This window comes from Pristis pectinata, chromosome 18 (genome assembly GCF_009764475.1).
Source record: "Pristis pectinata isolate sPriPec2 chromosome 18, sPriPec2.1.pri, whole genome shotgun sequence".
Lineage (NCBI taxonomy): Eukaryota > Metazoa > Chordata > Chondrichthyes > Rhinopristiformes > Pristidae > Pristis > Pristis pectinata.
The window spans coordinates 5,101,696-5,125,088 of NC_067422.1; the positions used below are offsets into that span (position 1 = coordinate 5,101,696).

General features: G+C 41.3%; 1 protein-coding gene across 6 annotated transcripts in view; it reads right to left on the reverse strand.

Moving 5' to 3' along the window:
• Positions 1–23,393, reverse strand: part of helz (helicase with zinc finger) — a 246,256-nt gene that overhangs the window by 42,563 nt on the left and 180,300 nt on the right. For all 6 annotated transcript variants that reach the window (XM_052033181.1, XM_052033180.1, XM_052033179.1 and 3 more), the window contains 2 exons: positions 10,527–10,578; positions 9,036–9,220 (listed from right to left, as the gene is read on the reverse strand). In XM_052033181.1, coding sequence (XP_051889141.1) covers positions 9,036–9,220; positions 10,527–10,578 — 237 coding nt within the window. The remainder of the gene's footprint in view (positions 1–9,035; positions 9,221–10,526; positions 10,579–23,393) is intronic.

The following is a 23,393-nucleotide window of genomic DNA, read 5'->3' on the forward strand; positions in this document are numbered from 1 at the left end:
ACCTTAAACCTATGCCTTCTAGTTCCTGATTCCCCAACCCTGGGAAAAGACAGTGTGCATTCACCCTATCTATGCCCCTCATAAGTACTAAAACATTAGTGTTGGGCAGCAACAGATGTGTAGGCAACTTCTGATACATGGTTGGATGTGAATGCTGAAGCTCATGTCCCGATAAAAAACTAAGAAAGGTAAAGAGGTTTCGGTTGCTTTTCTAACTGAAAATCTAACAATTGCAGAAACAAATTATTTTAGTGCACTAGCTACAGCTGAATCTATTTGCATTTAATTAGCTCAAACCAATGGTTCAAAATTAATCTCTCACACTTGCTAAAGACTCCAGGACAAGGGGCCTTTTGTAATGTAGCACTCTGGGCACAAATCAGTAAAGCATCTGGACTCAAAATTATTCTGAACTGGATCAATGCCACTGGAACAGAAAAAAAGAACATGAAGACAGCAGGAATGCCAGTAGGTCAATTAAACTGAAATATATACGAGCAAATTAAGACCAAATCATGATCTGATTTCTTTATGAAAACAAGTCAGACAGTGCTTAAGCATCTGGATTCTGGAACATTTATATTGTAGGGGATTTTAATTCCCTGACAGTCAAAGGTCAAATAAGGGAGCATCTGGTAGAGTGGAAAGATCAGATGAAAGATTGTTTTGATACCATTAAATGATCATTTCTTGATGAAATGTGTGTGTGAGAAATCAAAGTGTACTTGATTTAGGTTTTATCAGTGACTCATATGCAGTATCAGGACTTGGGGGAGACAGGAGGGCATCAGCAACTGCAGACTTAATTGCATCACAGTTGGCATGGCCAAGGTGGGCTGTAAGGGCCCCTTTCTGTGCTATACATTGCTATGATTCTGAATTCAAGCAAATCACCATCTATGCAGACTCGAGAGCAAGGCATACACTCCTGACACATGGCTCAGACCAGGGGTCTGCCAACACTACTCTCTGACAGGCTTCAGAACAATGATTCCAAGAAAGTTTAAAGCCTTCATTCCTGTGTGTCTTGATAAGATGGTAAATGCAATTTCACTTAATAATCTCAGAAAAATCCCCATGTAGGCAGGGCAACAGAAGCAGAAGGTGGAACTGGTAGGAAGTAAGTTACTAATGTGTGCCACAAAGGATGCTGGACATACAGAATCGTTCACCTAGTAGGTATCAGAGATGGTAGATTTGAGGGAAGGCCGAGAGAACTGGAGTACTCCAGCAATGACCTCTGGTGCCCTAAAATTCTTTATCTTCTTTTCTTACAGTTCTCATCTGCATGTGCAGGTTAACTTAACTGATGAATCTGCTCTTGTGGGGAACCTTCTTCAATAAAGACTGGATTGGCAACCATTGCACAAACAATTACCTGTATGATAATGCAGCCCACCACTGCACGTATTGTGAAGCATGCTCTTTCACCTGTTCAATTATGTTATCAGAATACCATTCTGCATTGGTTCACTGCAAGCACGTTTAGCTTTTGACAGTATTTATAATCAGAAATAGGAATGTCAAATTCTGCCACTTTCATGAACTATGCTGTGGAGAGGTTGAAGCCTATATTTTCTCTGATTATACCACGCAACCAAGTTCTAATTCACTAGGATGGCCTGGTTAGGTGGAAGATTACATGGATGATCGCTCTTCACATTGAGCATTTAAGTAGCTGGTCTTTGGAACTTGTTTTTCATTTAAAAGTAGTAAAATGAAGATGACAACTATCACAATGCATTATTAATGAGAAGTCAGCAAGGATATATAAAATTTAAAAAGTAAATTTTCCTGTTAAATGCCACCTTTAATATTTTCTGCAGTAAAACAAGAAGCTGGTGTTCCTGTCACATCTCAATCAAAATAAGGCTGTGTGTGAGTGAAAAACACACACATATAATATCAGTATACACTATTTGCTGCACACTTCTCTACTTTTCTTCCTTTATCTTCCAAAGAGGTACACTTTGAAATAGTATACTGAAACCATTCATCAAAGCATCAGAGCCTTCTTGGCTGGCTATTCCTCTCAACGTTACTTGTGAAGCCTTACCCAGCATTGAAACAGGAGAACTCCTCGTGAAAAAAGTTTATTGAATATTTTGAGAATGTAATGAGCATTTCAGCAGTTGTTGAAAATTAGCTGAAACTGCTGTGTGATAATCTTCCCATAAAGGTGCTCTTCCTTCTCTGCCATTTCTCTGAAGGATTCCTGCAAGGTGATTAAGGGACTCCAATTACAGTTATAAACTCTTCATCTTTTAGCAATTGGTCCCAGCATCTTTACTCATGTTCAGTCAAGCCTCAATTTCACATTATGCTTTAGGAGGTTTTATGGTTGAGAATGGGAAGCAAGTTGTAAAAGACACGTGGACGGAAAAATTGCTACCTTTTCTGCACCAAGCAGTTGTGGCAGATTAAATGCATTTCAACAATCCTTCACGATCCAACACTGCATAGCAACCTCATTTTCAGAAGCAAAAACTTCTAGCTTTCTAACAATTTTTGTGTGGTAAGCAACATCATAGAAACATCACTAAACATCATTTCATGTATTCGATGCTCAAGTTGCATCCATTAAATGGTGAATTGGACTCTTGACTTGTGGATCAAATCAAGAATTAGCTTATTCATCAGCAAAAGGGTAGCACTGTCAGGTTTTGCTGCATTAAATCCAGCAATTAGAATAGGCTACTTTTCATCATTTTCATGGTGCATCCTGCAAGATAATGAAATGTGCATTTCTTAATGTGGGGCCACCAAAGAGAGAGTGAGAGAGAGTGTGGTAAATAAAGGAAGGGGAGATGGTTGGAGAGGAGGCTGAGCACCTTATGAGTTTCACCTTTCATAGCAAAATCTGTTGAACGCAGTTCCCTTATTTCCTATGCCTTTATGAAAGTTTACCAGATCTTACCTGTCTTGGGCTGTTTATGCAACATGATTAACAATATCATTTCAGTGCCACTGTAAGTGAATGGCACGGATCTGTTCCATAAATCTACTGAGATCCCCCAAATCCCTTTTTAAAGTGTCAAGTCCTCCAATCCCACATATACCAAGCCCTTTCTCTCTCAAACAATACTGATTGCATTCTGGTGTATGGAAATACATATGGACCAGCGTAACTCATCAGATCTGTGGTACAATTTTCATTTGATCCCTAAAGAGATATGGCATGTTTTCATCTGACATAAGACTTCACATCAAATGGATACCAGTGATTTGAAAGTACTCACTAGTTGCTGGATACAACAGTACTTTGTAAAACAAGTTTGAGCAGTCCCTTCCAGTTCCAAATGGGCACAAATTCACATCATACACTTGACACAAAACTGGAAACATACTAAAAGATGCTTTTCAGAGTTTCAACAGAAAGTCCATAAAAAGGAAACATTACACTGCTTCCAACCTATGTAGTATCTGCGTGTTTAATACTGGATATTCAGACTAGAAAATCCCAACCCTACAATACTTCACCTCAGAGCAATATAATTCTTTTCTGGTTCATCAGGAACCCAGTCATCAACGATTCTACAAAATCCCAAGAATACAAATAAAAACATCTCAATTCATATTAACCTCTCCAATTTTTTTTGATTTCACAGCAAGCATTATAAATGTTAATTGTTTTGGTTAGTAACTTTTTCATTCTTGTGGCAGAAGACTGTTCAAATCCCACACAGACATGGACAAATTATCTAGTCTGCTGCTTTGGTGCTATACCAAGGGAGTGCTGTTTTGTCAGAAGAGAAGTTTTGGATGAGGCTCTGATCCCCTGTTTAGGTAGATGCTAGGTCTTGTGTAATAGAGCAAGGAGCTCCCTCAGTGTCTGGACCAAAAGCAGATTATTTAGTCACATGTCAACTGTTTTTTGTTGGACCTTGTTGATTGAATTACTGAATTATCAAGGGACCCATCTGTGGAAAAATCAAAGCAGCTGATAACTAATGAGGGTGATGCAATTGCATTCTGGCTAAAAGCTGTAGTTACTGGTTATGTATTGAGAGTCCCTTACAGCCCTTGCCAAAGGTACACAGACCATTTCAGTGGCAACAAGTGACCAATGGCTGAGTATATATTAAAAACAAAAAAATTTTTCTCTTCTGTATACTACTGGAGGTGATATACCATACTTAACACAACAGATAAATCCTGGTGACCTTGCTCACTTGTTTGAGCAAAAGGGAATGGTAATTCTACATTTAGCCAGAAAGTCAATGAGAACCCAAATTCAGTTTTTGGATCTGTGCTAAATGAATTTATCCTAGGCAGGAATTAGAACCAACTTGCTCATTGCACGATTAGGGAAATCCCAAATGGAGGTCAGTGATCCTTGTTAGGGATGGCTTCGTGCACTCTGTGATTCTAGAAGAGGATTTGGTGCATGTGTGAAATGCTCATGACTGAATGGCTGACTGATTCATGCCCAAACTGAAGGATACCAATCTTGGGAGAGGAGAAACTGGAGAGGAACTAAACTACAGTCGACTGACAAAGTCTAATATTGAAATAGCTTCAACATTTTCTGCAGTAATTCCTCTGTGCACTACTTTAATAAAGCAGTTCAGCATGAATATTCTGGAAGTACACTATGTCACTTTGTTTTTCAATTTTTCAGATAAGAGCTGCCACATTGCATCAGAGTAAAATTCGCCTGCTGCTGAAAGTACTGGGCTCTGCAAAACCGATAAAGGCAATTTTGCTAATTTTAGAAAGATTTTCCGCTCGACTTCCAATTGATGCAGCAGAGCGTAGTCTTGTGCAAATGTTACAGGCAAACCTGAAGTATTTTGGCTAGCTCCGTTCCATAATTGGAGCATACAGTTTAATTCAGAGGAAGCTCACATACAACACATAAGCAGCAGTTTCTTTGATTGAGGGTCAACACTGAGTCCTTTAAAATGCAATTTGTCGGCAGTTGAGGTTCCTTTCACTGGAACTGTGAATCATGATGCAGATGTTTAACTTTCAGGAACTCAAGTCAATGCCAGTGAAAGCTTGGAGAATCTTCTACTGTCAAGGGTACAAACTAACATATATCCAGCTGACATAATCCAGAAATCGGTAAGCAAGGATGCTCAATATCAAGACAGCATTGAGTGCTGCAATAATTTGATCATCTGACTTCTAGAAATAGCAAAGAGTGCAGAAAATTCAAGAGCTGCAGGAGAATGAAGTACATCACCAGCCCCAAGCGATGACTACTTCTGCTAAAGCAAACTTAATTATTCCTGTTGAGTGTGTTCCAAGTGTCACTGGATATAAGGAGTAACAATTCAAGTCGCTAGACAGTTATCCCTCATCATAGATAAACTGAAGTTGATATACTTCAGCAAACATATAACATAACCTGAAAGATAGGCAAATGCAATTTCAAGTCAATTTTTTCAGTGCCTCGAGTCATGAGCATTAATCAGCCTGAGTGGAGAGTAAATAGATGTCTCACCGTCAGAGGAAACTGCTCTAATAAATGCATTAAATACACAGACCAAGAAAGCAGCAACAATTGAGCCACTGGTTAAAATATAATCAACATATTTGCTAAATTAGTAGTAGAGGAAAACATAACCAGAGATTCCTGCTGGTAAACTGCTCAAGGATTTGACCACAATGTTCTTGTTGACTCCTTGCCTCAGGTATCAGCCTGTGGAGTAAGTCTCTTAACATTGAATCTCTCTTCAACCCACTCCCCAGGCACCTTGCACCCTGAGTCACACCGTCTTCCGTTGTTTCTTCTGCCAGTACCATTTTTCTGGTCTCTCTTCATGTATCCTTGCTCTCTGCCCACCCATGCCAGGTTTCTCACCCAGATATCCTCGCATTGTTTTCCCCCCAGCTTCTACACTGAAACAGTTTTCATCCTCAGTGATTTCCACCTCAAACTCAACTTGCCTAACCTTATTACCTCTCAGTTGATATCTCCCTCCAAATAAACTCTCCTACCCCTCTACCTTGCCAGCCCACAGGATTTTGCAGATAAATGCATCTCACTTCTTCATATCCCTCACCACCCACATCAGCATTTCCCTTGCAATCTAACTTCTTTCACATTATCTTCTGGGAAAATGACTGCTCAAGCCACTTACAATGGTACTTTCAAACTCAAACAGTCGAGCCTTGGACCCTTTTCAGTATGATACTTCTACAGCTGTTAAACATGGAACAGCACAGCACAGGAACAAGTTCTTCATCCCACGATGTTGTGCCAAACTAATGCAGCTAATGACACCTAATTAAACTAATCCCTTCTGCCTGCACATGGTCCTCATCCCTCCATTCTCTGCAGATTCATGTGCCTATCTAAGACCCTCTTAAAATGCCTCACCATATCTAAACTTGTAACCACTCCCTCACCTTGGGCTTCATGTTCTTGTGCACAATAAAACCCTTGTACTCTGCATTCTGGATGTTTGCCTGATACGGTCATCTTCACCTCCTCAGTTCTAAGTGATGCAGACTTTGTTCCCCAATTTGTTTCGCCACCCACTGCCAGAACTGACTGCAGCACTGGGCTTTCCTCTCTGGCAGAAAAGCTTGTGTAATTCTGGAATCCAAAAGTAACATTTGGCTTTTCTCCGCACCATTCTCTCCTGCTCACAGCAGTTGCAACTCCAAAAACATGAAGAGCTTTTGGACTTGCTACTAAAGATCGTGTGTTCAATCACTTCTGCCACAACCCTCATTTCTTGTCCATTAAGTCAGGTTTCCCCCAGAGCTCCCCCTTGTTCTAGCCCTGAACTCGTATTCCTCTTTAGATTTTCTCCTGTTTTCCATTTGCTCTCTCCAAGTTCACCCTGTCAATAAGACTCTGCCTGTGTTCCATGTGCCTCATCCTCACTTAACTGATGAGCTAACTTCTCCTGGCTCCCATATCCATCTTAGGTGACATGGGAGTCAGGAGGCACTCTTTTCTAAAGCTGCCATCACCAGACTCCTCAAAAGCCAACCTTGATCCATCTAACCTTGGAAGATTATACCCTCCAATCTCCATTTCTTCAAAATCCTTCAGCATTGGTTCCCTCCCAAATCCGATCAATCTTCCCTTTAGTTCAGGCTTGAACTTCTCATGTCCGGTTCCTCTTCCTTCCACAGCAGAGAAACAGCCTAATTAAAGTAACAAACAATCTCCTTTGTGACTGCAACTATGGTGCACAATCTCTCCCACAACACATCTGCAACACAATTCTCCTCAATAATTCAGATAGGTTAGATTCTTCAATTATCGGTTGCAGCTGTAAATTTCTGTGCAATGGCTTCCTTCCTCTCCGTGTAATGTTTCTTCTGAAGCCTTCGAAGTCTGTACTTGGCCCCCTTCAACACGTTGGCTCCTTTGCAAAAGTCACACCCTGTAAACTGATCACTCTACCTTACCATGCTGTTCTTGCCCCTCTGCAGTCCATGTTATCACATTGCATGGCCAGCATCCAGTCCTGGAGAAGCCAAATTTCTTCTGATTAAATAATAGAGACTATTTGTGGACCCTCATTCAAATACCATTTCTGTAATCTCTAATTCTACCCCCTCCCTGGCTGCTGTCGCAATTTGGACAAAACTCCTGGCGATCTTGGAGACCTCCTTCTCCAAACTGAGCTTCTGACCCTCCAGCTCTGCCTCAGTTTAACTGCTGTTGAAACTCTCACTTGCACCTTTGTTATCTTCAGCCTTGACTATTCTATTGCTCTCATAAAAATGAAGAAATAGACACTGTGGTAGAGCACTCAACCTGCTGAGTCTGATTCACATCAAAGATCCCACCCACCACAGACATTCTCTCTTCTACCCCCTCCCATTGGGTAGAAGATACAAAAGCCTGAAAGCACAGACCACTAGGCTCAAGGACAGCTTCTATCCCGCTGTTATAAAACAATTGAACTGTCCCCTAGTATGATAAAGTGGACTCTTGACCTCATAATCCACCTCGTTATGGCCTTTCACCTCATTGTCTGCCTGCACTGCACTTTCTCTGTAACAGTAACACTTTGTTCTCCATTCTGTTATTGTTTTCCCTTGTACTACCTCAATGCACTGTTGTAATGAAATGATCTGTGTGGATGGCACACAAAACAAAGTTTTTCACTGTACCTCAGTACATGTGACAATTATGAACCAATTTACCAATTAAAAAAAATTCTATAAGGTGAAACTTTTCAGATTTTTAATTACCAAAAAAAAACTTCATTTTAAAACATAATTGATACTTTTTTTTCCAGAACTTTCATACTCCAGAATGGTTTGTAACCTTACTCGGGCGGGTGGCGGCAGCGGCGGGAGGTTTAAGGAATCTCTCATATCTTCAGATTTCTCAGCAGGTGGACAAACTTTGGGAGTAGGGCCAAAAGACAATTATAATGATTTGGATAAATCATTTATGTACATTATTGTGCTAAACCAGACCAGAAAAGCATCAATAAAACTGAAAGTACAGTGGAACAGAATATCTCAATGGGAAGCGGTATAATTAATTTTCATCCTATTCATCTTGTGCCTTAGTGTGAACTGCACTTCATCGCAATTCACTAAGGTTTAATAATTCAATCAAATCTCCTGTCTGCACAAAGCTGCTTTCCAGATTAGTCTTGAAGCTCCATTTCAAGTGCCTTCCTGTTAATATCTCAGAGTTCATCTATTCTGTTTCTTGCTGAAAGCACCACTGACAGTCCTACATGGCAGTCGACAACAATATACCACTTTGCCCTTGTCTGCTGGCTGGACCTCAAATCAGCTCAAAGAAACCGTCAATCAACACATATTCTGGAGCTGCATGTGAGAGATCCAAAATGAGAATCAACGGTAAATGGATTTTTAAACAGCATTTTAATAAAATATGTCCTCATTTCAGACAGCTACATAGTGTATTTACCCAACCAAATGATTAGTACATAAATATTTTAAGCCAAGAATGTTGCACTACCCGTGTTCCAATAACTAATGCAGTTTGAAATTAATTTAGCAGTAAGGAAAGAAAGAGATAGAATAAGTCATCACACTTTTGATTACAATTCCATTTGATCAGTTCAGGAAAAAATACTTACTGGCAAAGGCACAGACATCACCATGTTTCCACCATAGACAGCAGGCACGTATAGGATGCTAGTCCCAGTATGTGGATCTATCCGTTGGACAGGGCTTGGAGATTTACCAAGGGCAGGATGAGAACCAAGAGGAGGGGTATAGGCTCGGATGGGATTCCCAATTAATACTGTAGAATTAGGTTGAACTGTGAAACATTAAATTTGAATAGATTCACTTTAGAAACAGACAAAATCTGACCAACAGTCTTGTTTTCCTAACCTTTGTAGTGTAATTGCTTATAACCATCCCTCTGGAAGAGACCCACATCCTTTCCATAAAGATACTTTAATCCATTACCTGGACCTATTGATGTGCGAAGCAACAGAATAATCACATAATAAAAAAGTCTACTTCCTTTAGCCTTTCTATTGATCTTCAGTAAAGTTACTCTGCAATGATAAACCACTCATCAATTTGTGAAGTTCCTCCCCCCCTCTCCTCTGCCCAGCCATGGGGTTCGAAGTTGAAATTACAGTACAACAGCTTCCATGTTAATTGCTGGATGATGGCTGGATCTTCCACATGAATTTTCTTCCCCAGAGGAACCCTACTTAATCATCATTGTCTCCTTACCATCCCACACTTGAAGCTTAATTTAATTTCAATAGCAAATGGAAATTTAAAAAAAACTACAGATGCCAAAAATCTGAAATAAAAGCAGAAAATGCTGGAAAAGCTCAGCAGGTTGAGCAGCACCTGTGGAAAGAGAAACAGTTAACATTTCAGGTCATGGACCCTTCACCAAAACTGAGAAAGATTCTGATGAAAGGTCCTAGATCTCAAATACTAACTGTTTCTCTGTCCACAGAGGCCACATGACATACTGAATTTTCTCAGCATTTTTTGTCTTCATTTCAATTACTTTCATTTTGATATTTGTTAGATACTTGCTCCCTTTGCCCTATTCCATTGGAACAATAGATTTTGTAGTGTGAACCAGAAAAACTACCAGCTCTCTAAATCCTCACTTATGAAAGCCCACGTAAGGGAGTCACAACAATGCTGGTCCTGTCCTCACCCAGAGTACCCATGTCGATACTCTCCAGAGGTAATTAGGGGACAGCATTCAGAAACAAGAACTGGCAACAAATTTTGCTTTTGCGAGTTCAGGGCAATTCTGGTGCTGACATTGTCAGAAGACTAGATACCAGATAAAGATTCTTATACTGGGTCAGAATTCATCTCTCTTGTTCTTATTAAAAAGGCCCTATATTACAGCAAGAACAGCTAGGATATTTAAATTTCATCCTTAGCAGACTTAAGATATTAACAAATTGCATTCATTCAGCCCTATACATTTGCTCCAACAGTCAGAGCATGAATGAACATCAGGCACCATTTTATTACAAACTTTATTTTGTAAATAAATGGGTCATATGGCTTGGAAAATGTTATTTTACAGTAGCTACATTATTTCATTATATGACAACAAAAGTTCATGGTCGACTTACCAAACCCATCTGTCGGAAAGTGGTCGCCCTGGTTATGGTGATGGCCTTTATTCTACAAATAAAACGAGGTCACAATCAATATTTTAAAGTTGATAGTAAAATCCACTTGCATGCCTGCTGCAATGTGCGATATTTATATAACTGTTCTGCTTTAGTTTCTCAAGTGGATTTATAGAGATACAATTTATAGAGATGTATTTTTCAATGACCGGTCTCTGCACTCTTGCTTGACCCAAAGAACTAATTACGTAAAGGACTAAGAATTATCTATTTGCAGAATCTAGTGTTAGAATAAATGTCATCACAAACCATACCACCATATGTTCTTTAGAAATTGGTACTTCAAGCACAAGCTAAAATTATATTATTGCTTACGAATCAAAGATAGAATATAATATATTTGAGAGTATAAAAGATTGATTTTTTTTCTTCTATTGATGCAATGTGGGCATCATTGTTAAGACTAGCATTATCACCCAACAATAATTCCCCTTCAATGCTCGAGGTGAATCACCTTCCTTACTGCTGCAGTCCATGCGGTTTACTCAGAGTGCTAACAGATAGAGTGTTCCAAGACCTTGCCTTGACAACAAAAGATGAACAAGATATGTCCAAGTCAGGATGGTATGCAACCTCGAATGGAACCTGCAAATACTACCATTTCCATGTGCCTGCTGCCTTTCTCCTTCTAAATGGGGGAGGCCTCGTGTTTTGGGAGGTGCTGACAGAACAATCTTGTTGAATTGTTGTAATGCATCTTGTAAAAAAAAGTATACTGCAATCATGCTATGCTGGGGATAGGATGTGTATGTTTAAAATGGTGAACAGAATTCCAATCAAGCAGGCTGCTCCTTCTTGAATTTCCTCAATGAGCTTTGCTCATCTAAGTGAAGGGTATTCCATCCAATGCTCCTGACTTGTGCGTTTGGAAGGTGTAAAAGATAAGGGAATTAGAAGATCAGTTGCTTGCCACAAAATACTCAGCCTCTTACTTGAATTATAGCCACAATATTTATTTGGCGGCCCAGTAAAGGCACTGGAAAATGGTAAAACTAACCAGCTGTGAAGGGTAGATGTACTTGCCATAGTTAGATGATAGCCAGGGTCTTCAACCTATGGACATGGGCTGATTCATTATCTGAATTAAAATAGGACTCAGCAACCCAGGTTCAATTTCCGCCGCTGCCTGTAAGGATGTTTGTACGTTTTCCCCGTGTCCATATGGGTTTCCTCCCACATTCCAAAGACGTATGGGGAAGTTAACATGGGTTTAAATGGGTGGCGCGGACTCGCTGGGTCAGAAGGGCCTGTTCCCTTGCTGCATAAAGTTTAAAGTTTAACTACCACCATCTTTCTTTCTGCTATGTATAATTGTAGCCAGTCCAAAGATTTCTCTGCTTCTCACACACTTTGGCTTTGCTGTAGAAAGCGACCTAATGCTTCAGGGGGATGAGTTTTAATTGAGACTGGGTGGGATCCACCTTTCAACCCTTATTTCTCCTTACACTTCTTTCCTTTTTTGTAACAGAGGCTGGAATCTCAAAAAGCTAATCAATTGAGAATTTTCCACAATGTTTTGAGGGACACTTCCACTTGCATCTTCTGCGGAAAGGCAGTGTGTTCAGTTACTTAGTAGAAACAAGATACTTCTTCACAATCTCATTGAAGATACTGAAACAATTCATTTTGTATTGTCATTTTCTCACTTTCCCACTGGAACTAATGATTACACAGGAAAGTACTGGACCTCAATTCTGTTGATGTCAGAGGCAATTTTAGATTCAAGACACGTTGTAATATTTGCCAGAAGGTGCAGGCTGAGGTCATAAGTTACTAGAGAACTGGCAGTTTGAATTTTCTGAAATCTCATTTATTGCAGTTGATTTAATCACAGTTTTGGATGATAATCTTTAGTCACAAATCTGAATCAACAGCACTTGTCACTGCAACATTAAAGGTATTGCCACCTTTCAAAACAAAATATTCATACCAGCCCAAATTCACACCTTTGTTTATGTTATTTACAGTTTAGAATTTAGGTTTTAACTTAATATTCATTTACAAAATGAAATTATTTTGCAGGTCCAAACAATATTTCTAAAAATAAGTCCACCACAAAGGTGCTGAAGAGGACAGCCAAAAATCTTTATGTACTCTCTCAATTTCTTAGTTGATGCCAACTTCCATGAATAAAAATTTTACCACAGGATGCAAGTAGATTCTGATAAATCATGGTTGTCAAACACCACTTCAGATGCTCAGAATTTTTTTTATTACTTATTATTCATTCAAGGGATGTGGACTTCGCAGGCTGAGCCAGTATTTGATTGCCCATCACTAGTTGCCCTTGAGAAAGTGGTAGTGAGCTGCATTCTTGAACCGCTACAGTCCTTGAGGTGTGGATATGTCCACAATGCTATTTGGAAGAGTTCCAGGATTTTGACTCAGCAATGGTGAATGAATGGTGGTATAGAGTGGCATGCAAAAGTTTGGGCACCGCTGGTCAAAATTTCTGTTACCGTGAATAGCTAAGCAAGTAAAAGATGACCTGATTTCCAAAAGGCATAAAGTTAAAGATGACACATTTCTTTAATATTTTAAGCAAGATTACTTTTTTATTTCCATCTTTTATAGTTTTACAATAACAAAAAAGGAAAAGGGCCCGAAGCAAAAGTTTGGGCACCCTGCATGGTCGGTACTTCGTAACACCCCCTTTGGCAAGTATTACAGCTTGTAAACGCTTTCTGCAGCCAGCTAAGAGTCTTTCAATTCTTGTTTCGGGGATTTTTGCCCATTCTTCCTTGCAAAAGGCTTCTAGTTCTGTGACATTCTTGGACCATCTTGCATGCACTGCTCTTTTGAGGTCTATCCACAGATTTTCGATGATGTTTAGGTCGGGGGACTGTGAGGGCCATGGCAAAACCTTCAGCTTGTGTCTCTTATCTTCAGCACATACCTTTGCTCATTGCGGCCAAAATGTTTTATTTTAACTTCATCAGTCCACAGGGCTTGTTTCCAAAATGCATCAGGCTTGTTTAGATGTTCCTTTGCAAACTTCTGACACTGAATTTTGTGGTGAGGACACAGGACAGTTTGGAGAAAAAAGGGTGCAGAATTTCATGAAAAGAACACCTCTCCGACTGTTAAGCACAGGGGTGGATCTATCATGCTTTGGGCTTGTGTCGCAGCCAGTGGCTCGGGGAACATTTCACTGGTAGAGGGAAGAATGAATTCAATTAAATACCAGCAAATTCTGGAATCAAACATCACACCGTCTGTGAAAAAGCTGAAGATGAAAAGAGGATGGCTTCTACAACAGGATAACGATGCTAAACACACCTTAAAATCCACAATGGACTACTCAAGAGGCACAAACTGAAGGTTTTGCCATGGCCCTCACAGTCCCTGGACCTAAACATCATCGAAAATCTGTGGATAGACCTCAAAAGAGCAGTGCATGCAAGACAGACCAAGAGTCTCACAGAACAAGAGCCTTTTACAAGGAAAAATGGGCAAAAATCCCCGAAACAAGAATTGAAAGACTCTTAGCTGGCTGCAGAAAGCGTTTACAAGCTGCGATACTTGCCAAAGGGGGTGTTACTAAGTACTGACCATGCAGGGTGCCCAAACTTTTGCTTCGGGCCCTTTTCCTTTCTTGTTATTTTGAAACTGTAAAAGATGGAAATAAAAAAGTAATCTTGCTTAAAATATTAAAGAAATGTGTCATCTTTAACTTTATGCCTTTTGGAAATCTGGTCATCTTTTACTCGCTTAGCTATTCACAGTAACAGAAATTTTAACCAGGGGTGCCCAAACTTTTGCATGCCACTGTATTTCCAAGTTAGGATGGTGTGTGGCTTGGAGGGCAACTCCCGGGTGGTGGAAAAATCTTCTCTACAGAGGCTTGTTTGAACATGCAATGCTTTGCTACTAGTGTTGACCAAAGGAGTTGACCAGCTTTGGAGGAAAAAGTGACACTGTAATTTGAACCAGGGGGAGAAAAAAGGCATGCAGAGAGGATGATTGAATCGAATTTGGAGATGTACACAATGAGCAAATGGCCCCTAAGGCAAATGGTTATGGTCCCTCCTGAAGGAAAAAAAGTGAATTAACACAGAAGTGCGCTGTTACTAGCAAGCAATGCACATCTCATATCTAACTCACTCAGTGGAACACTGCCTTATACTTACAGCACTGGTCAATGGTACTTCTCTCACACAGCTTGAAAGAGCTGGCAGACAGATATTAGGAAACTTTTGAATGACCTTTATAGCCTGTTTAGTAGAATCCACTGTGCAATCCTAGTTGATCAGATGAAACTTCGAACAATGCAGAGTCTGTTACAGAAGACCTTGCCTCAGTGAAGGTTCTTTTGCTTCTCACAGTAAAATAGTTGTGGGTCCAAGACCCACCTTAGAAACTGAAGCATATTAACGCAGTTGGCCATTGCAATGTTAAGTGCATGCTGCACCATCAGATTTGGTGTTTTTTCAGTAATTGAAAAGCAAAAAACTGTTGGAACAGGAAATCTAAAATTAAGAGAAAAAATGGAAATCCTCAGCAGGTGAGGCAGTATCTATGAATATGAAGCAAAGTTAATGTTTCAGGTTGATGGTTCTGATGAAAGGTAATCTTACAATTTGATCACTCTTCATATCTTCCTCACTCTAGAAACTGAATAATAGTCCTCAACAGAGGCAACAGTCTCATCCATCTCAATGTTGAGCTCTTCGTTTGCAACCTTTGCTTCTGTGGCCATTTCTTTGGCCAGAAGTCTTCACACCAGAGTGTGGATTTTTTCCTCCCATCCTCGTAATAATCAATCCATCAGGATCACTCCCTTCGGTCTCTTACACTTTCCAGATCTATTTATTGCTAAGCACCAGTATGACATTGGCCATCTAAATTTTTCCACTGCCCTTACTCGCTCTTGCCTTCCCTCCACTGAACTGCACACTAAGCACCAACCCCAACACCGCCATCAAACCTGACAAGAAGGATGGTGCTGCCATTGTTTGGCAAACATACCTCGACCTTACTAAGGCTGAATGCCAGTTCTGACACCATCCCACACCTCCCTCTGGAAAACAACTTCATTGTTAAATATGAGGCCATCTTCTCTTGGACCATCAACGAACTCAATTCCTCAGGAGATCTTCCCTCCACAGCCTCCAGTCATTGTACGCCAAACCCACATAGCTGTTTCTATCTCTTCCACAGGATCTAGAAGTAGGACTATCCTGTAGAGCCATCGTTTCAGCCTGTTCATGTAATACAGAACTTGTTTCTTCTACCTCGACTATCTTCTCTCCCCTTGTCCAGTCTCTTCCCAGTTACGTCCATGACACCTCTGATGCTCTCTGCCACTTTGGCAGCTTCTTGATCCTGACCAGCTTATTTTCATCATGGACATCTAGCCTCTCTACAATTCCATTCCTCACCAGGATGGCCCAGGGGCCTTTTGCTTTTTCCTCACCAAAGGTCCAACCTGTCCAACTCCTCCATCACTCTCGTTTGCCAAGATGAATGAGTTTTTACATTGAGCAACTTCTCCTTTAACTCCACTCAACTCTGCCAAATCAGGAATCTGGCATCCTGGCCCAAATGTGACTCCAGAACCACAGCAATATGATTGACCCTCAAATGGCTAGCAGGCCACTCTGCTCATAGCCAGTGAGGGATGGCTAATAAATTCTGGCCTTGCCAGCAATGGCCATAACTCGAAAAAATAATTTAAATAAAGGACTCCATTTTATTTTCCCAATTCCTCAGGCTCTATTCTATCTATTCTAATTTCACTTTTCACAGTTCAATGAAAAGGCGATTAATTGCGTTTCTCTCTCCACTGATGCTGCCTAACCAGAGTATTTCCAACATTTCCAGTTTTTCTCAGATAGGACGCTAAAAATGAAGTCAGATTTGCTCTCAGGTGGATACACAATATTTTATGGAACCATTTGAAAATCAAGGACATGCTGAGTACCAGCCTGGCTAACATTTATCCCCCAATAAACACCATTAAAAGGGATATAATAGTTCAGATTTCCAACGTGTAGTTTTTTTTGTTTTCCCAATCACAAATAGAATTACTACCTTCCATATTGTTACAGTACTAACATCACTTCTAAAGTACTCAGAGTGAAGTACTTGGGGCTGTTAAAGTGCTCTCTAAAGCACTATATTTAACTGCTTCAAGCTAAGGAAAGGACTACAGTGTAAATGAAACATTGCATAATGCTAAACAGTAAATAATTATTGAGTCATGGCTGTGACTGATTTCTTTCTGCATGATTCCTACACATTTGAATTTGACGTTCTTTACCCCATTAATCACTCAATCAGACTCTTCATGATTTCTGCTAATCTCAGGAAGCCTCAATGTAATCAGACTTTTGAGTGTTCAGCCTTGGAGAGATAAGTCTGGACCAGAAATTGACAGATTAAACTATTTGGCCTGCTGCTTTCTTCCTTAAGCAACATTTAAGCAGACAATTTTAAATCAGTCTCAACCGATTTCTTTCATATTAACATCAAAACAGGGTCAAGCTGCATTAAATGAAGAGGGCATATCAACAGGACTCAACCGCAGAAAGCTAAATAAGGCTTGGCATTTAAAAAGGACTCAGATTTTTAATCTATGCACAAGTAACAATGAAAGTACATTCTAAAAATTTTCCAATTGGTGATTTATTGCTCCCTGTATTGTAAACCAAAGGTTTGCAAACGTTCATTCTTCAACACCTGCGCTCTCTTCACTTTTCTGCTGAGATTTATAATTTGCATAAAGGCTCAGATCAATCTGCAAGTTCTGAGTCAACTGAAGCTGTGTAACAGGTGTTTGAGATATTAATCTAAGCCAATAGCCATGAGCAAACAGTGTTAATGACCTCAGCACTTCAAACAAAAAAAACACTTCCTTATATGTACTTACAATTCCAAGATCCTCAAAGTGATCATAGACAATGTTAATAACTTTCCCTTCATGGCAAACCATTTTGCCCAACCTCTTGATACCCCCTTTCCTCCATTCCTCTATTATGCCCCTCCTTTTAAGTAGACAGAGATGATGTGCCTTTTTTTGGTTCCTGGGGCTGGACACTCCACATGGACACCACCCTCTTCCACTGCCAGGAATTCTCCCTCTCTTCTGATCACTATCTCCTGCTATTTCACAACTGAGAACTAGTTCCAAAGAAGAAAGCACATGTCAGGTACATAAAATTAATATCAAGCGAGTTACTTGAGATTTATAGGGGATATAGGAGAGAAATTAAAGAAATTAGGAGATCAAAAAGGAGCCATGAAATGACCTTGGCAAGGAGGGGGGAGGGGTGACATCAGGGAAAACGTCACGGCAGTGCTCAGAGAGGACATACTGGAGGGCTCGTCTACTGAGGCAATATGGGTGGAAGGGAGGAATAAGAAAGGGATGACCACGTTAATGGGACTATATTATAGACCTCTCAATAGTCAGCAGGATTTAGAGAAACAATTTGTGAAGAGATAGCAGACAGTTGCAAGAAAAATAAGGTTGTGATAGCAGGCGATTTTAACTTTCCACATATTGATTGGGACTCCCATACTCTAAAGGGATTGGATGGGATAGCTTGTCAAAAGACTTCAGGAAAGCTTCCTTAATCAATATCTAGAGATCCCAACTAGAGAGATCATGATACTGGATCTCTTCTTAGGGAATGAGACAGGGCAAGTGACAGAAGTGTGTGCAGGAACACTTTGGATCTAGTGATCATAATTCCATTAGTTTCAAGATAATTATGGAGAAGGATAGGACTGTTCCTTGGGTTGAAATTCTAAATTAGAGTAAGGCCAATTTTGATGGCATCAGAAGGGATCTGGCAGGCGTGGATTGGGATAGGCTGGTTTCCAGCAAAGAGATGCTTGGTAAGTGGGAGGCTTTCCAAAGCGAAATATTGAGAGTATGAAAACTGTACGTCCCTGTTAGAATAAAAGGCAAGGCCAGCAGGTTTAGGGGACCTTGGTCATCAAGGGGTATTGAGGCCCTGGTAAAGGAGGTGCAAATAAAGTATAGGCTGTTAGGATCAAATGAGGTGCTTGCAGAGCATAAGATATGCAAGAGAACACTTGAGACACAAATCAGAAGGGCAAAAAGAGGACATGAGGTTGCTCTGGCAGACAGGATGAAAGAGAATCCAAAGGGTTTCTATAGCTATATTAAGGGCAAAAGGGTAGCAAGAGACAAAATTGGTCCTCTTGAAGATCAGCATGGTCATCTATGCGTGGAGCTGAAAGAGATGGGGGAGATCCTAAATGAATTCTTTGCACCCGTATTTACTCTGGAGACAGACACAAAGACTATAGAACTGAGGCAAATGAGCAGTGAGGTCATGGGCCATATCTGGATTAAAGAAGAGGAGGTGCTGGCTGTCTTGAGGCAAATTAAAGTGGATAAATCCCCAGGGCATGACAAGGTGTCCCCTCAGACCTTGTGGGAAGTTAGTGCAGAAATTGAGGGGCCCTGGTGGAGATATTTAAAATATCCTTAGGCACGGGTGAGGTGCCGGAGGACTGGAGGATAGCTAATGTTGTTCCGTTGTTCAAGTAAGGCTCAAAGAATAAGCCGGGAAATTATAGGCTGGTGAGCCTGACGTCAGTTGTGGGTAAATTTATTGGAAGGCATTCTAAGGGAGAGGATATACAAGTATTTGGATAGATGGGGCCTGATTAGGGATAATCAACATGGATTTGTACATGGTAGGTCACACCTAACCAATCTTAAGAGTTTTTCAAGGAGGTTACCAAGAAGGTTGATAAGAGAAAGGCAGTGGACATTGTCTACATTGATTTTAGCAAGGCCTTTGACAAAGTCCCGCATGGGAGGCTGGAGTAGGTTGCCTCAAGGACCAAAGGAGGAAATCTAAGCATGGAGCCTGGGGAAAAAGAACATAAAACTATATAGCACAGGTACCGGCCCTTCAGCCCATGATCTCTGTGCCGACCATGATGCCAATTTAAACTCCACATCTGCCTGCACATGGCCTTTATGATGGAGAGGGTTTAAAATAAGTTGGCAGGGGGAGGGGAACCAGAGTGTTAGGTCAGATGATGGAGCAGTTGGTGTACAGGTAGATGCAATGTGCAGAGAGACTGTGAGGAAAGATAGGCAGTGGATCAGGCATAAATGCAGTCAGTTGGATGGGTTGAAATGTGTTTACTTTAATGTGAAAAGTATTAAGAATAAAGGTGATGAACTTAGAGCATGGATCAGTACATAGAATTATGATATTGTGACCATTTAAAGAGACTTGGCTGTCGCAAGGGCAGGATTGGTTGCTTGATGTTCCAAGGTTTAGAGGTTTCAAAGGGCAAGGTAAAAGAAGGTGGGGGAGTGGCATTGCTCATCAGAGTCAGTATCACAGCTGCAGAAAGGGAGGACATTGTGGAGGGATCGTCTACTGAGTCAGTTTGGGTGGAAGTCAAAAACAGGAAGGGAGCAATCTCTCTTGGGAATAGTCTGTGGGACCCCCAATAGCCACCAGGACACTGAGGAAATACTCAGCAGATAGGCAGATTTTGGAAAGGTGCAAATATAATAGGGTTGTTGTCATGGGAGACTTCAATTTCCCTAATATCGATTGGCACCTCCTTAGTGCAAAAGGTTTAGATGGGGCAGATTTTGTTAGGTGTGCCCAGGAAGGATTCCTGACACAGCATGTGGACAGACCGACTAGAGGAGAGGTCATACTGGATCTAGTACTAGGCAATGAACCTGGTCAGGTGACAGACCTCTCAGTGGGCGACCGCTCAAGGATAAAGGGGGGAACATGTACCTGGAGGCAGAGGACGTTGGGGAGGTCGTTAATAAATACTTTGCTTCAGTGTTCACCAGGGAGAGGGACTTTGACGAATGTGAGGTCAGCATAGAACAGGCTAATGTGCAGGAGCATGTTGAGGTCAAGAAAGAGGCAGTGTTGGAGCTTCTGAAAAACATTAGGATAGATAAGTCCATGGGGCCAGATGAGATATACCCCAGGTTACTACAGGAAGCAAGGGAAGAGATTGCTGGAGTGTTGACGATGATCTTTGCGTCCTCCCTGGCTACAGAGTGGTATCAGAGGATTGGAGGATGGCTAATGTTGTTCAAGAAAGGTAATAGGGATAATCCTGGGACTTATAGACCAGTGAGTCTTACGTCAGTGGTGGGCAAGCTATTGGAGAGGATTCTTAGGGACAGGATTTACGAGCATTTGGAGAAGCACAGTCTTATTAGGGACAGTCAGCATGGCTTCGTGAGGGCGTTTGACAAGATTCCCCAAGGTAGGCTCATCCTGAAAGTCACGAGGCATGGGATCCATGGAATTGGCTTGCCCACAGAAAGCAGAGGGTGGTAGTAGAATGGAGAATATTCTGCCTGGAGGATGGTGACTGGCAGTGTTCAGCAGGGATCTGTTCTGGGACTCCTGCTCTTTGTGATTTTTATAAATGACTTGGATGAGGAAGTGGAGAGTCATATTAATAAGTTTGCAGATGACACAAAGGCTGGAGGTGTTGTGGATAGTATACAAGGTTGTTGCAGATTACAATAGAATATAGACAGGATGCAGAGCTGGGCAGAGAAGTGGCAGATGGAGAATTGATACACTTTGGAAGATCTAACTTGAAGGTGGAATACAAGGTTAATGGCAGGATTCTTAGCAGTGTGGAGGAACAGAGGGATCTTGGGGTCCAAGTCCATAGATCCCTCAAAGTTGCCACACAAGTTGATTGGGTGGTTAAAGAAGGCGTATGGTATGCTGGCCTTCACTAATCAGGAGAGTGAGTTCAAGAGCCTCGAGGTAATATAAAACTCTGGTTAGACCACACTTAAAGTATTGTGTTCAGTTCTGATCACCTCGTTGTAGGAAGGATGTGGAAGCTTTAGAGAGGGTGCAAAGGAGATTTACCAGGATGCTGCCTGCATTAGAAAATGTGCCTTATGAGGAAAGATTGAGTGAGCTTTTCTCTTTGCAAGGATGGAGGACGAGAGGCAACGTGATAGAGGTGTGCAAGATTATGAGGCATAGATAGAGTGGACAGCCAGCACCTTTTTCACAGGGCGGCAATGGCCGAAACCAGAGGACATCCATTTAAGGTGAGTGGAAGAAAGTTTAGGGGAGATGTTAGAGGTAGGTTTTATTTTTACACAGAGAGTGGTGGGTGCCTGGAACACACTGCCAAGTGTGGTGGTAGAGGCTGATACTATAGGGACATTTAAAAGACTCTTAGATAGAGTGGTGGGAGTATGGAATGGGCTGCCATCTGATGTAGTAAATGCGGGCTCACTCTTGAATTTTAAGAATGAATTGGATAGATACATGGACGGGAGAGGTCTGGAGGGTTATGGACTGGGTGCAGGTAAATGGGACTAGCAGAATAACGTTTCAGCACAGACTAGAAGGGCTGAATGGCCTGTTTTCTGTGCTATAGTGTTCTATAGTTCTATAGGGACATAGATGTAAGAAAAATGGAGTGTCATGGAGATTGATTGTGGAGTACGTTTGTATAGGTTGGCACAACATTGTGGGCTGAAGGGCCTGTACTGTGCTGTACTGTTCTATACCCCTCCATTCCCTTCCTTTTCACATGTCTGTCCAAATGACTCTTAAACGTGGCTATTGTTTGTTTCCACCATTCCCCCTGCAGTGTGTTTCAGGCTCCTACCACTGTGTAAAAAGAAAAACTTGCCTCCTAAATCTCCTTTAACCTTTCCCCCCTTTCACATTAAAGCTATGCTCTCTAGTATTTGACATTTTCACCCTGGGGACAAAGACTCTGACCATCTACCTGATCTCTGCCTCTCATGATCTTGTATACTTCTATTCAGTCGCTCCTCAGCCTCCAACACTCCAGACAAAACAATCCATTTGTCCCATCTTTCCTTATGGCTAATACCCTTGAATCCAGGCAACGCCCTGGTGAACCTCTTCTTCACTCTCTCCAAAGCCTGCACATCATTCCCGTGATGCAGCGACCAGAACTGTACACAATACTCCAAATGTAGCTTAACTAAAGTTTTGTATGAATGAGATCCTAAGTGAATACTTTTCATCAGCATTCACCAGGGAGAAGGATGTGGAGGCTGGAGAGTTAAGGGAGGGGCTGGCTAATATCCTGGAGCACATCTGTATCAGGAAGGACAAAATGCAAGAAATATTGGAGCACATTCATGTGGATAAATCTCCAAGGCCTGATGGGACTCTCCAAGGATCCCAAGGGAAGCAAGGGAGGAGAATTCTGGATTTCTGATAGCCCTCCATTCCACGCAACTCTTGGTGAATCTCCTCCTCACTCTCTCTATTGCTACCACATCTTTCCTATAGTCTGGCGACCAGAACTGCACACTATACCCTAATTGCAGTTTCACCAATATTTGGTATAGCTGCAACGCCATGTCCCAACTCTTGTACTCAATGCCTTGGTCTATGAAGTGTACCAAATGCCCTTTTCAATACCCTATCCAGCTATCCACTTTCAAGGAGCTGCAGACTTGCACCCTAAGGTCTCTCTGTATATCAACATTCCTGAGGTCCCTGCATTTACTCTGTATCCAAGATAGGAAAGGTGTAGAGGGATAAGGGCCTAATGTGGGCAAATGGGATTAGCATAGATAGGCATCACGGTCGGCATGGACAAGGTGGGCTGAAAGGGCCCATTTCTATGCTGTACGATTCTAAACCTACCTCTCCACCTCTGATCAACAACGAGTCATTTACTTCATTTTGACAAAACCATGCACAATCATCATGTTGCACAACTTCTTTCTTGTTGGCCATCCATATTCACACAGCAGGCTCCTGCTCATCCAAATGACAGCCACACCAATCTCACTTATTTTAGTCTCCTATCACC